This window comes from Sardina pilchardus, chromosome 15, assembly GCF_963854185.1.
Source record: "Sardina pilchardus chromosome 15, fSarPil1.1, whole genome shotgun sequence".
Lineage (NCBI taxonomy): Eukaryota > Metazoa > Chordata > Actinopteri > Clupeiformes > Clupeidae > Sardina > Sardina pilchardus.
In genome coordinates, this window is record NC_085008.1 from 11,997,167 (window position 1) to 12,012,426 (window position 15,260).

A 15,260-nucleotide genomic window follows, 5' to 3' on the forward strand; every position below is an offset into this window, starting at 1 on the left:
TCCAAGCATGGCATCAGAGCAGCACAGTCCACTGCAGGGCATGGTTCAGAGCCAGCCGTGATGTTTGTCCATCCAACCCAAGTCATATAACCTCATTCAAAGTGGGTTCCTTGGAGACCTCCAATCACTTTGGATGGAGTGGACAGATGCTATGAAGGTGTGCGGAATATACGCGTATGTTCCTACTGTCAGCACTTTCCAAAAGCAATAGCCACAGAATTGGTAGAGTGTGTGTATGTGTGTATCTTGCACAAAGACAAAGAAAAAAGCAGAAATATAAATCAGTGATGCCAGTCTGTGGATGTTATACTGTACCAAGGCTGTTAGTGTTGAAGCTCAGCCTGATATAGTTGTGTGGTCACTCAGCATACGCTTAAATTGAATACATTTAAATAACGCTGAAATACGAACAGGAGCACAGCACAAATGTTTATGTATGTTTTGAGGGGTTGACATTTTAAAGAAAAACATAGACACCTGTGCTACTATTTCCACTGAGTCCACTAAGTCCACTGTCCAGCCAAGCTTTCTGTCCACTCCTCTGTGCTGTGAGGGAAAAGGAGGCAGAGTGAGGGAGGGAGAGAGCGAGAGAGCGAGAGAGAGATGGAGGGAGTGAGAGGGAGGGAGAGGGAGCGAAAGAGAAGGTCATGGGCATGGCTAGAGCATAATGAGCTTTTGATAGCAGAAACCTGATGACAGAGAAACTTTATTTTACAATTAGTCAGGAGGCCAGTCACTGTTATTAACAGTTAAGCTGCGGGGGTTTGTCAGTGGCCCTGTGTGAGAATGAGAATGCTGTTTTTGTGTGTGTGTGTGTGCGTCTGTCTCTGTCTGAGTGTGTTTGTGTGTGTGTGTTTGTGTGTGTGTGTGTGTGTGTGTGTGTGTGTGTGTGTGTGTGTGATGAAGGGGGTGTTGTATGGTGACAAATAAGGAGAGGTTTGCACTCTGGTGTGCCTGTGAATTTGTGTTACCCTCACAATCTCTCTCTCTCTCTCTCTCTCTCTCTGTGTTTCTCTCTCTCCCTCTCTCCTCTCTCTCTCTCTCTCTCTCTCTCTCTCTCTCTCTCTCTCTCTCTCTCTCTCTCTCAATCTTTGTCCAACTTTGCACTTTCTCACACCCTTGGCTTGTTTAGTCTACAGTATTTGGGCACATTTACACTCTATGCTACATGTGGGAAGGCTTTTATCAGCCCTCTAAAGATAACAGAACATGCCCCTGTCTGTCTGTTCCTTCAATTCGCTGACCTCAAGCGCCTCTCTGCCCTCCTCTCCTCTCTGCTGCTCAAAGGGAAAGAGAGAGGAGGAGTAGAAAGTGGAAAATGTTGTGCTTTAGTTATATACTGTACTGTACGTAGATAGATTCTCTCCCTTTTTCATTTTCATTTGTTTTCTTCTCCTTGTCTCTCACTCTTTTTCTCCATTTTTTTCCTCTTTCTGTCTCTCTCGCTCTCGCTCTCGCTCTGTCTCTCTCTTTCTCACTCTCGTGCTCCCTTTTTCTCTCTCTTTCTTTCTCTCTCTCTCCCTTTTCTCTCTGAATCTTGATTCTGGGCATATGTTTTCTTTTCCTGGCTCATGTTTTGCTGGGGTTATGTTTTGTAATGACACACTATCCTCCATTTCCTCTGGACTGTGGAGAGAAAACAATAATTACTCCTTCCTCATAAATGACTAACCTTTTTAAACCTTAATATCCGAGATGGCTGCCGAGGTCTTTCATGGGCCTCGGAGGTCTGTCATCAATACATCAATACGCCCTCATAAGCCTCCGACTTGTGGGGTGCCTTTGAAATGACTCTCATTGTGATCAGCTAAGCCGCCATTAGCTACCGAGAGAAGTTATTGACTGTAAGTCCTACACTCAAAGTCACTGCTTTTGTGGGCTTCGATGCTGCATGGCCCCCATGTCCCTGGAGGTGAGAGGAGACTCCATCGGTCAGTTGAAGGCTCTGTAAGAACTGGATTGTTGCGTAAGGCCCCTGTGGGACATCTCTAAAGCGAAAAGCCCTCTCCCTCTTCTCTCTCTCCCTCTCTCTCTCAGACCCAGCAGCAGTGGACGTGGACCAGTATGAGCTTCCAGCGCTGGCTGATAGCCTGAGGGGGTACCTCCAAGACCTGGTCTCTCCCATCATACCTGCAGTGGTGTACAGCGAGCTCATGTACACAGCCCAAGGTAAGAACAGCCTTCCCAGGCGTTAAGTCAAAGAACTTATCATTTCTTCCTCTCAGCTAGACAGGGTAAACGAGGGGGTGGAATTGCCACCACTCTCTCAAACAAATATAGTCACAATTTTGGCAATTTCGCTTCCTTTGAGGAGTTCCTATGCTCCTATTGACCTTATGCCGTCCTCCTAAACTATGGGCTGGCTTCCTCGACCAGTTTTCTGAACTTATGTCACTCATCATCATCACTAGCTATGATCGGATAATTGTAAATGGCGGTTTTAATATCCATGTGTTTTTGGACAGTTAAGAGCTAAAGCGACATGTCTTTGCCTCTAGAAATTACTAGATCGAGGGTGTTGCCAGGCTCGTGGGTGGAACCTGTGAAGTCACTGACTCATTGTAAACAATATAAATACGTCTGATCATTATTGTGTATCTTTTAATGTCATACTACTGTAAATACTTAAAAAATTCATCCCGAAACTGCAATCAAGTCATGGTTCTTGGACGTGAGAGCAGAACAGTTCATAGTTCTTACAGACTCCATAAATGAAGTATTTTAAACCATTCTGTTGACCAAATGGTAGAGGTTTTCAATATAGTGAACTAGGAGTCCTGCTTGGCAGAACGGCTCCTTTAAAGACAAAAAAAGGCCTATGCAGATCGTACCCTATTATATATTTCTATGGAGCCAACTAGCCTAGATGGCCTTTGCTCCCTTATCACATGCTTTGAAACTAAGTGATGACAAAACACAGGTACTTTTGATTGGACCAAAATCAAAGCGAGACATTGTTCTTAGTAATCTTAGGAACCTTGCACAGCAGGTCAGACCAAAGGAGGTAACAAGCCCAGGTGTCATCTGAGAAACATCGCCAAAGTGCAGCACTTTTTTAACTCAGCAAGATGCAGAAAAACTAATCCATGCCTTATCACTAGCTGGTCGACTACCGTGGTGCTTTTTACTGCTCTCCCCAAAAACATAAAAAGAAATGGAAACTCATACAGAACTCATGCTGCTAGACTAACTAAGACCAAGAAGAGAGAGCACATCACCCCTGTGTTAGCTGAACTCCACCAGCTTCCTGTTTCCTACAGAATTGATTTTAAGGTTCTGTTAATTATTTACAACGCTCTGAATGGTATAGCACCTTCATATATCTCTGAGCTTTTAATATCTTATCAACCACGAAGGACACGTAGATCTTCGAATGCTAATCTTTTAATTGCACCCAAAGTGCTCCACAAGCAAAGTGGAGAAGCTGCTTTTATCCATTATGCCACAATGCTATGAACATCAAGCAGGCAAATTCAGTGAATATCTTGGTAACACTTTATGTTACCAATATCTTTAAGAAAGACCTGAAACATACCTGTGTAAGAGAGCCTTTAGTTAACTCATCTCATCGACTACTTTCTTGGTTTATCATACATTCAACTGCTGCCATTAGAGTTGCAGCCAACCAGAAGAAAATGGGCTCCCTATTAAGTCAGGTCCTGCTCAAGGTTTCTTCCTGCGATACGGGCGTTTTTTCTTGACACTGTTGCCATGTGGCGTGCCTGTAGGGGGTTAAGGGGTAAGGCTGTCAGTCTTTCTGGGCGTAGAGTTCCTTAAACGTCTGTATATAAAGTCATATAATCACAGCACATACATTTGTTGGCCTAAACATTTGTTAGCAAAGTATTTCTGATATGTTTCTGATTGGATCATAAGCGGCCACAGCATCAAAGAGGAAAGTGTTATTGTGTTTTTGTGTTACATGTTCCAAATGTAAAGCACTTTGAGCTGCATTCTGTGTATGAAAGGTGCTATACAAAAAAAAGCATATCATTATTATTACTATCATTACTATTACTATTATTATTATTATTATTATTATTATTGTTATCATTTCAGTTTTCGCATCCTCAGCCCAAACGCCAACTCTGCAGTGGCATGGGATTTCTCCTTGAACTCCACTCTGTTGAGTCAAGGAAAGCAATTTAAATGCCGCTAGTCATTTACATGAGTCATTTAAATCTGAATTGCACCCGCACTGAAGTCGGGGATGCTCAATAGCGCACTGTAAAGATTAATGGGCCTCCGGTTGTTTTAGCACTTTTACAGCAGCTATTTGCAGTTGGCTTTAATGTTGTATTTCTGTAGAATCAACTTCTCAACCTGAGCAATTTGCAGTTGGAGAAACTGACTTGCAGAGTTGGGCTATTCCTGCAGTTAAAGATGGCCACACTTACTTCTACTTACTTATCTGATAACCTGCCTACAGTACTGTACATGCCAGTGTGCAGAGATTCAAACATCTCCCGCTTCCTTTGATATATGAAGTACATGGCATAAGCAGTGTGTGTGTGTGTGTGTGTGTGTGTGTGTGTGTGTGTGAGAGAGAGAGAGAGAGTCATTTGTGGTCAGCATCTTTACTCTGGCAGCGCTTATAAAATCTTGGTACTTACAAATGTACACACACACACACACACACACACACACACACACACACACACACTTACAGAGCTCCTCACGCACATTTGCTTTGAGACACACTCACACACACACACACTCACGCACACATTGTTTGGTTGCTCTTGAATAGTGCCTGACTTGAGGACAGTCTGAGTCAGTTACATAAGCACTCCCCGCCACCCCCTCCTTTTGTCTCTGCTCCACGGTCTCTAGCCGTCTCTCTCTCTCTCTCCCTCTTTCTCTCTCTCTCCCTCTCTCCCTCTCTCTCTCTCTCTGTAATCTCTCTCTCTCTTTCTCTCTCTCTCTCTCACACCCTCCCTCTTTCTCTCTCTCTCTTTCTCTCCCCTCCTCCCCTGCTCCTTCTGTATCTTTATCCCTTCTCCATCTCTCTCTTTCTCCCACATCTCTTACTCCCGTCCCTGGTCCAGATCCGAGGCTCCTCTGGTGTGCCTGTGGTCCTGTGGCCCCTGTCTCCTCCTTCTTGACCCTGCACGGGTGAATAGGTGCTCAGTGCAGGAGGGGGCCGGCGGTGGACTCCACCATGCTAGCGGGCCCTGTTAGGCTGGGTGAACCCTGCCTGACCTGCCCGGCGAATTAGGATTTCACCCCGGCAGGTCAGGCTGGAAACCTGCACATCTATCTCCTCTGTTCCCTGCCAGAACCTTTGGCTCCAATCACAACCTACAGTAGCTTATCCAAAAAATGCACCGGATCGTTGGTCTGATTGGTTGAAGGATTATCCAAGCATACGGAGTCATTTGAACAATGCCAATAGAGCTTGACAGTCCCACCCCTCCACCGAGAGAGCACGCCTCTCATGCAGTAGAACTAAAGTGCATACTCCCCATACTAATGTTCAATCTTAAAAGATTGAGCTTAGTATGCTGATAGCCATACTAGGGGCCTGTCCCTGATCAAAAAGTCCTATAGGATTTCAATCAAATTTTGGAACCTAAATCCTTTTGGATTTTCTAAAGGATTGTCGACAAAAAATTCCAAAAACTAATTGGAATCCAGTAGGATTGTCAATCCTATACAGTATGATCCCAATCCCATAGGATCCTATTGCTTCTAAAATCTGATTGAAATCCGATTGGAAGCCTATAGGACTTTTTGATAAGGTGTGTGTTTACACCAGAGGGGGGCGTCTAACGGGTCTCGCTGCGTTGTTGTGTGCCCACAATGCCACGAGGGCCGCGGGCGTCTAGGTGCCCTCTGAGTCACGGTCAGTCATGGGGCTTTGGCTCGGGCAGCCCTCTGGCTTGCGCTCGTGCCTGACGCGTCCAGCCGGGCCTCTTAAAGAGCGGCGACGCTTTGGCGGCCGGCCCATCCGGCCAATTTCTGGATGAAGTCACGGGTGGTGCGCTGACGTGGTCGGAGACGAGCGACTCTGGCTCATTTGTTTTATCACCGTAATGTAATCAACAAGGTCTCTGATCCCTCCTGCAAAGCTTGTGAAACCCAATTAAACCATTTGTGACTCTTCAAAGCGAAATCAGTCGCTTTGCGCACAACATTATTTTGAGAAAATCCACAATAAACAAACTTCCGGGTTAAAATGTTGAATTTCACGTTTTCGCATAATTCGACAGTATACAGTCTACAGTTTCATATCGTGAACTAATTTCACGGAAAAACGTACGTCTTGACTGTTAAACCCGGCGAAGATTCAACACATTTGCAGTCTTTCCCGTTGTCCACGCTGCTTAAAGAGGTGATTTCTCCTCTTCTGGCATATCGTGACAGGAGAACCATGTCAACTTTGGATGCGGTTATCTTAGCGATAGTTTGTGTAATACCCTCGATATACATATCGTTGGAATGCTTAGTTTATGACCATCCACGTGAGCACAATAACGTAATTTTGTAAATTTTACCGAAATGACTGCTTTCACTTTGCAGGGTCACATTTGCCTTTCGTTAGAGCGCCTTTGCTCGAAAATGCTTCCAGGAAAGAGGTCTCAGGTCATACCATGTCATGCCGAGTGTGTTTGTGTGTGTGTGTGTGAATGTCCATGCGTGCACGTGTGTGAGATTTTGTGGCTCTAATGGTGCGATAAGTGATCTATCGCTAAGAGCACAAACAGACAGACAGATGCACACACACACACACAAACACACACACACACACACACACACACACACACACACACACACACACACACACACACACACAGGGGGGCCTCTCAGGTACCCATCTGGCCGATTGCTTGGGAAACTGCTCTCCTGCAGCCCCATTGTTCCCCAGGCTATCTGCCTACTCCCGGTCAGCTCATGTCCCCCCTGCTGACACCCCCCCCCCCCCCCCCCCCCCCCACATCACACACACACACACACCTCCTGCCCTGGCCTGGCCTGCCCACGAGCTCCTGCTGGGCCAGTACGCAGAAGGCCAAGTTCCCAGATTTGCCCCCCTCCGAGTAGGGGTCAGCCAATATCGATACCGGCTAGCAGGAAGGGGACGGGGGGGTGGGGGACGGGGGTCACCAGACCCCAGTTTAGAGTGGGCAGTGTGTGGCTGTGGGTGTGTGTAATGTCTGTGGTCAAGCCGAGGGGGCATGACCAAGGTCAATGTGCTGACCTCTGCCTTGCTGGCAGATTGTCTGGCTGGGCTCCATCCCTGGTCACCTCCACGGCCACTCAGCCAATCAGTGACCTCTGAACCCACGGCACTTATCTTCTATACGCAGCGACGCCTCGCCTTAACCAGCCGCACCGCACAGGTCATGATTTATGAGGCCAACAGGAGTGGACAGAGGAGACGCAGAGAGAGAGAGAGAGAGAGAGAGGAGAGGGAGAGGAGAGAGAGGGAAAGAGAGAGAGAGAGGGAGAGAGAGGCATGCCAGGTACACACTGCATCCAGAATTGGTTTCTCATTTCACACAGAAATGACTGTCAAACATGCAAGATAGGATGGATGGATGGATGTCTGTGTGTGTGTGTGTGTGTGTGCGCGCATGTGTGTGTGTGTGTGTGTGTGTGTGTGTGTGTGTGTGTGTATTTGCAATCAAATATAATTCTAAGGTATGTGCTTGGTGGAGCAAGAGAGAGAGTGAGTGAAAGAGAAGGAGAGAGAGAGAGAGTGAAAGAGAAGATGAGGGGAGACTGAGAGAGAACACTTAAATCTCTACTGCCCCTTAAGAGAAATACGCTGGGCTTAAATCCAAGAGGGTTCAATAGTTGAAGGAAAATAGGATGCACTCCAAACATCAATAAATCCATATTTTGACAGCTTGATAAATGGCATCAAGCCAAAACACTCAGCAATTTCTGCAGCTCCTCATCCAGACCTTTACAGTCATAAAGTTAATAAAAAGGAGCAAGTGCAATTACGTAATAAAAATGATATTGATTGATGCATTTCGGCCTCTTTATTATTATTGCGGCATTTTACATAATATCCCATAATAATATCCACACGGCGTCGTCGTCATGGGCCAACAGAGAGGCTGTGGCCATTGTGTGAGTCGGGGGCCCAGAGGAGACGAGGTGTGGAGACCCTGACCGAGCAGGGGCTGACCAGAGCAGACCAGAGAGGCACAGATGTTGTCCTGTTTACTGTGGGAAAGCCCATCAACGGGCTCCTGGTCAATATGTCAGGCCCTGACTAAATAAGGGCTTTGTCTTCAGAGCGGCTGCAGACAATAGGGCAGGGGGCAGCCCCACGCAGGGGAGGGGGGGTATGCCGGACTCCAGAGACCCACGCAGCAACAGACTGCAAGGGCAGCACAGGAAACACACAATGCTCATCTGCCCATGACAATGACATCTCCCAATGACCAAGAAAATGCCATTGTTTGATTTTTTTTGCGTGTGTGTGTGTGTGTGTGTGTGCGTGCGCGTTTGCATGCATATGGCTGTTGTGTGCATGCACACATGTGCATGTTTATTTATATACATGTGAAAATGTGACACGTAGACATGATGGCCATTGTTAGGTATGTGCATACCTTATGTCTGTGTGTGTGTGTGTGTGTGTGTGTGTGTGTGTGTGTGTGTGTGTGTGTGTGTGTGTGTGTGTGTGTGTGTGTGTGTGTGTGTGTGTGTGTGTGTGTGTGTGTGTGTGTGTGTGTGTGTGTGTGTGTGTGTGTGTGCGTGTGTGCGTGTGTGCGTGTATGTGCTGACTCCTCATGTCTTATGTTGATCCAGTGCCTTTGGCCAGACAGACCCCAGACTCCTGACAATTCTGACTGTCTGCCAGCTTACCTAAATTTAGACATAAACATGCACACACACCCACACACCGAAAAATCACACCACCTCTCCTCACACATCAAGACAAAGTCGCCGTGCTGACATTAGTGTATAATATATGGTCATTAGTGACTAGAGGGAAAAGGAGATAGGTGGCAATTCCCCTTTGTCTCGTTGTAGCTGTTTTGATAAATAATATTAGAATATATTTGCTTGCAATGTGTAACCAGAGAGTAGTTTACCGTTTTCATTTGTCATTACAAGTCTATGTGGATCATTAGTTATTATCAGTACTAATGTGTGCTCCTGTTTTTCTGCTCCAGAGACCCAGAGCATGGAGGAGTGCGGCCAGCAGCTGAAGAGAATCCTGGAGTCCCCCAGCATGCCCCAGGCCAACCACCAGCTCCTGGTGCACCTCACCCGGCACCTGAGCAGGGTGGGCCAGAGTGGGGCGCAGGGCCAGGCGAGTCCCAGGCTTCTGGCCCAGGCCTACAGCGAGGCCGTGTTCAAGCACTCCCACTGCAGGTGAGGACCTCGGAGAGTCACTGGCCCCTCCTCAAACCTCTCTCCTCGAACCTCAATTCTCGGCCCTCCGGCTCGTTCTCACTGATCTATAAAGAACACTGGATAGACTACCCCATTGTCTACCCGTCCCCACAGGCCGCTCATGGAGCTCCATGTGTTATCACTGAGCTCAGATCAGGCCAGCAGTGCTTCTCTCTTTACTCATTTGCTTTCCCACAATCATAATAGTACTAATATTACCCTGCCAGTGTGCGTTTCATTGTGCTATTTGTCTTATCGTCAAATCAACACCACAAAAGTGAGTGACATTTTAACTCGGAGAAGAAAAATATTAGCATATTGCGCCACGTGGTTCTGATCGTTTCTTTTTGGAGATTGTTAAAAAAAAAAAAAAAGACTGTTTCTCTCGTGTTTCACAAGCAATTTCCCACTCCCTCACATTCTCTGTCTCTGTTGACGTGCCTTTTTTCAGTAAGAGCTGACTGCCAATGGGTCAGAACGTATAATATTTGTCCAGGCTTTGTTACATATAATGCCGTTTGTGAGGGCAATTGAGCGTGCAGTCACACCACCGCATGTAGGCACGCACTCAAAGACACAGACACGCATAGAGACGCCCTGACTCAAGTAAGCACACACTCATGGATATACATTGATTCTGTGGCTTGTCCTAGTCTTACCATTCATTTTTCAAGCTGTCAACCCATGCCCACTTTCATTTATATGGGCCATCAGAGAGAGGCCAGTGGGCATAGCTGCAGTCCTAACACCAGGTCTCAAAGTGGCCGCACCAGAGCCATGTCTCAAATGACGCACAGTGGGCCTGACACACACACAAACACACACACACAAACACACACACACACACACACACACACACACACACACACACACACACACACACACACACACACACACACACACACACACACACACACTCTCTCTCTCTCTCTCTCTCTCTCTCTCTCTCTCTCTCTCTGTCACCCACACACACACACACACACACACACACACACACACACACACTCTCTCTCTCTCTCTCTCTGTCACCCACACACACACACACCTAATCACACACACACACACACACACACACACACACACTCTCTCTCTCTCTCTCACACACACACACACACACACACACACACACACACCAAACACACTGACCCGTGGCCATTACCGGGCACGCAGCACGCCGGCTGCCCCTCTCCAGAGCGTCCGGCTGCTCGGGAGCGCTCGGCAACAGGGGCGGCTTTGTCCAGCTCCGGGCAGCGGCTCCCCGAGCCGTCCCCTCCAGCACGTCTGATTAGGTTGGAGGCTGCTGTCTCAGCGCCAGCACTGACAACGCCAGGGGACTTTCCCCACCGCTCCCAGCGCCTCAACCAAACAGCCACAGAGAACCAGAGGAGAGAGAGAGAGAGAGAGGGAGAGAGAGGGAGAGGGAGAGAGGGAGGGAGAGGGAGGGAGAAAGGGAGAGAGAGAGCGATAGAGGGAGAGGGGGTGTTTGGTGTATAATGCATCCAGCATTCTTTTTGTCTAGTCATCAGATTCAGTCAGGGTCACGTCTCCATCATAGGACTAGAATTATGGAAGATTCTTGACTAAATAAGCGTCTTTTTTTTTTGCCTCGTCGGGCCCAAACAGAGACAAAGTTCTCCGGGAGCGTGTGGGTGTTTCGCTCTCTGCCCTGTTATCGCTGCATGACTGAGTGGACATTGCCAAGTGACCTCAGTGGACATTGCCAAGTGACCTCCGCGTGATACTGAGACCCTCACCACAGGACACACGTCATGCTCCTCTTTCGCTCCTTCCAATACTTCAATATATTGATGTCCAATATCACGTCATGCTTTCTTTTTTCTCTCCCTTTCATCATCTCTCTCTCTCTCCATGTCTCTATCGCTCTCTCTCTCTCTTGCTCATTTCATCTCCATCTCTCTCTCTCCATCTCTCTAACTCTCTCTCTCTCTTGATCATTTCATCTCCATCTCTCTCTCCATCTCTCTCTCTCTCTCTCCCTCTCTCTCTCTCCCTCTCTCTCTCTCTCCATCTCTCTCTCCTCCTCTGCAGTGCGGACGTGAACACCGAGCACCATGTGAAGATCCTGGAGGCTCTGATCGTGGCTGGAGGCCTGACTGAGATGCAAGCCGCCCCTGGTAGGCCCCGCTTTCTTACGCCAGCTTGCCCATTACCATCCGGTGCAGTGCACTTCATCTTGTCCACATGAGGGCTTTGCTTTGCCACACTCCCTAATGGTGCACACTACTGTACGCTGCAATCACCACACAAACACACAATTACCGGACAGTTTCTTTTAGACGGTTTGCAGATGAGATGTGGATGTTTTGTTTCACCTATTGCTGTTGAAACAAAGAAAAGTTTAGTGGAAATTTCCTCTAAGACACGCACACATGCGCGTGCATGCACACACACACACACACACACACACACACACACACACACACACACACACACACACACATTTCACCCAGCTATTACTCTGTGCTGTTCCCTGGGCGGCCCACGTGTCTGGTGGCTGCACGGAGCGTGCTGCTGTGCTGCTCTGCTGCTGCTGTGTGTGTGTGTGTAGAGTGTGGAGTGTGTGTGTGTGTGTGTGTGTGGAGGTAGTGTGCGCTGGCAGAGGTGCTCTGCTGCTGCAGTCATCTCCCGATCGGAGTGCCTCAGAGGGGGCTGGAAGGTGGTGAGGTCATGCAGATCTAAACTCGGCCTCGGCCAACCCTCTGAGGTCACCCACTTGGACTGTCCTGCCTTGGCACGGGTGGGTGGCAGGCAGTTTAAGAATATCTGCCCCGGTGTCTCTGGATAATTCCACATCCTTCAACCGGAGACCGTCTGAAAATAATGACACGAGGATGAGGATGAGCAACGTTTGATACGTCACCAGGCACAATACCTAGAATATTTGTTTGGTTCACATTTTCCGAAACAATAACACACATGTATTACACACTGATTAAAGGTTGTTTTTTTTTTTGTTGCTGTTCAGACACAAACTCATGCAATGGCTATCTGAGGTTCACTTTTAACACTGAAGGACTTGCTAGATGTCTGTCATGCATGAAGAAGGGCTTTTGCTGGGCTTGCACACTGTAGACTGTGGTTGTTGGATCTAAAGCGTTCAGTGCTGGTTCCCATACTTGAACGCAGTGTCACAGCGCATGTAGGCTTTCTGTCATTCAGTTACTTGAAATACGAACTTCACTGAGGTCTGGCAGGCGCTCGCACATGGAAGGGTTGAGATAGAGGGAACTCTGGGTAATGCTCCCTTGGCTCAGGCCTGCCTTGGTTTAGCCGTCCTCGGTTCCTGGCAGGCCGCAGTTATAATGATCCCGCTTTTCCTGTCAGGACTGTTGGCAGCAAGTCCTCTAGCCCCCCCGACCTCCCCCTCCCCTCTCCCCTCTCCCCTCTCCCCTTCCCCTCTCCTCCTCTCCTCTCTTCTCCTCTCCCCTCTTCCTCTCCTCTCCAGGTCTTCTCTGTGGTTTAATGAAAAGGCCTGAGCTGTGTCCCAGCCCAGTGGAGTTTATTTAGCTTATGTATTTCTCACAGAGGGAGAAGGACTCGGGGCCCCCTCCTCCTCCTCCCTGCCGCATCACACAATCAAAACAACCGGGCCTTTGGCTTCATGGGAAGACCAGAGCTACCGGAACAAATTGCATGGGCGTAGAGCATCTGAGAGTCCTTCTGCAGTAGTTCTCGCGTTTGGACTAATACATTTTTATTTTCAACAGCGCTATAAAATATTGGGTTGTGAAAAAAAAGAGAGCTCAAAGCTATTTTTACAGGCGAGAGAGGGATGTCTTGAGAGAGCACTTAGCCTTCCCGTGTGGCCTTCCGGGACATTGACTCTGGAGCCAGTGTGGCCGCTGCAATGGCAAGAAGTGGTCTGGCGTACGCACGCAAACACAGGCCGTGTGGGGGCCGGAGGGTCACCTTTGTTAGAGCCGGAGCCGGGAGACGAGACGGAGACCATTTTCATATTTCTTGCAGTCGATCAAAGACAGCCCTCAGCTCATTTCTAATGCATGTATTCAGCACGCTACCAAATGATTGTTGTTCTATGCTAATGTTGCATATCACTTATGAAATATGATGGATGGGATTTTGGAAGGTTTCTTGGCACATGACACTTTGACCAGTACTATTTGATGGGGTGAGTGGGTGGGTGTGTATGTGTGTGTGATGGGGTGTCGGGGGGGGGGGGCGGTGTTGGGGGGGGGGTTCTGCCAGGGGGGTCAGGCCCCGCACTCAGGGGGAGCAGCAGGAGTGGCGCCCCCTTTAATCAGCCGTTATGACACCCCTGTTTGAGGGGCACGATCAATGGGCCCTGGGGCCGCAGGGCAGGCCAGATTTATGACTGAGCCAGCACCGGCCACTCAGGGGTCAGGCCTCCAGGGGACACTCGGAGTGGAGCCTGGAGTGGAGTGGACACGCCGCAGAGAGGCTGTCCCTGGACTGGGCTGGACAGAACTGGACCAGGCTGGTGGTGGCGGTGGAAGCTGTGGTCAAGTTCTTGAGGGGGGGGGGGGGGGGGTTGGCCTATCGCTGGCCATTGGGATGTGTCCGGTGTGTGTTTGCGCTGCCCTGTGCGCTGCATTCTTCTGTGGAGCGTGGCAGCATGTGTGGGGCTGCAGGGTCATCGCCGTGCCAAATAGCCCGCACGGACGCAAGGCTGCGAGTGTTTTTATTGGACGTTGGGCTCCTTTCATGTTGCGTTGGGCCATCGGCGGCCGCACTCATTATCCGTTATATCTGGAGCGCCATGGTTACGCCTCTGTCATCCCAGCCTCCGCGGTCAGTGTCGCCGTGAGTTACGGACACAAACATTTGGATGGATTTTGTTTAGGCATGAGAAAACGCCGACACAGCTCTTAGGAAGGGTGTAAAGGGTTGGGTTTTGTGTGTGTGTGTGTGTGTGTGTGTGTGTGTGTGTGTGTGTGTGTGTGTGTGTGTGTGTGTGTGTGTGTGTGTGTGTGTGTGTGTGTGTGTGTGTGTGTGTGTGTGTGTGTGTGTGTGTGCGCGCGCGCATGTCTTAGGGTTACTTGCTCATAATGCTGAATTGTGTGTGCTGCCGTGCATACAGCACTTTATAGCCTGAGGAGAGAGCAAGGTCAGGTTCACGTGTGAGTAACCTTTCCTCCCCTACACCCCTTCCCCCTACCCCACACACACACACACACACACACAGACAGACACAGAGAGAGAGACACACAGAGTAACATGCATTATTCTCAGCACCCTGTCGATCCTGAGACTACATTAGCAGAGGTCAGAGGTCAAAGTAGCCCTGCAGACACATGCACATGCACACACTCACATACACAAGAATGGAAAAAAACTGGACTTGGAGTAAAACGCGAAGGCTTGTGTGTGAATGTGTGTGTGTGTGTGTGTGTGTGTGTGTGTGTGTGTGTGTGTGTGTGTTCAGTGAACCCAATCCTCTGCCCAAATCCTTTACCACATTTGCACACATTGCATGCAGCCAAGCTGTCAGCCGTTTAAACCTAGCAATATTACACAACAATATGTTTAAAGAAACTCTCCCTCTCTCTCTCTCTGTCTCTCTCGCTCTCTCTCTCTCCCTCGCTCCCTCTCTCTCTCTCTTTCTGTTCCTCCTCTTTTTTGGGGGCTTTGTTGCTGCTTGTTGTCCCTCCCGGAGGCACGCGATACCCACAGCTCTGCCCACAGCTCCACGGCCCCTGCGGCCCCTGCCGGCATGTTGGCCCAGTAATGTGCTCCAGCTTGGGGAGGTGTGTTGGCGCAACGCTGCGCTTAAAGAGCGGCCTCTAAACGGGCCTGCATCGGACGCGGCCCTGCTCGCATGAGTGGACCTGTCACAGGCTGATGGATTAATTGTGGCTGCACTGCGCTGTGGCAGAGTGTGTGTGTGTGTGTGTGTGTGG

At 48.9% G+C, this 15,260-nt stretch overlaps 1 protein-coding gene across 1 annotated transcript in view; it reads left to right on the forward strand.

The window, feature by feature from the left end:
* pik3r3b (phosphoinositide-3-kinase, regulatory subunit 3b (gamma)) overlaps window positions 1-15,260 on the forward strand; it is a 98,245-nt gene that overhangs the window by 12,844 nt on the left and 70,141 nt on the right. The window contains exons 2-4 of the mRNA XM_062555680.1: window positions 2,038-2,169; window positions 9,138-9,339; window positions 11,410-11,495. Coding sequence (XP_062411664.1) covers window positions 2,154-2,169; window positions 9,138-9,339; window positions 11,410-11,495 — 304 coding nt within the window. The 5' untranslated portion in view covers window positions 2,038-2,153. The remainder of the gene's footprint in view (window positions 1-2,037; window positions 2,170-9,137; window positions 9,340-11,409; window positions 11,496-15,260) is intronic.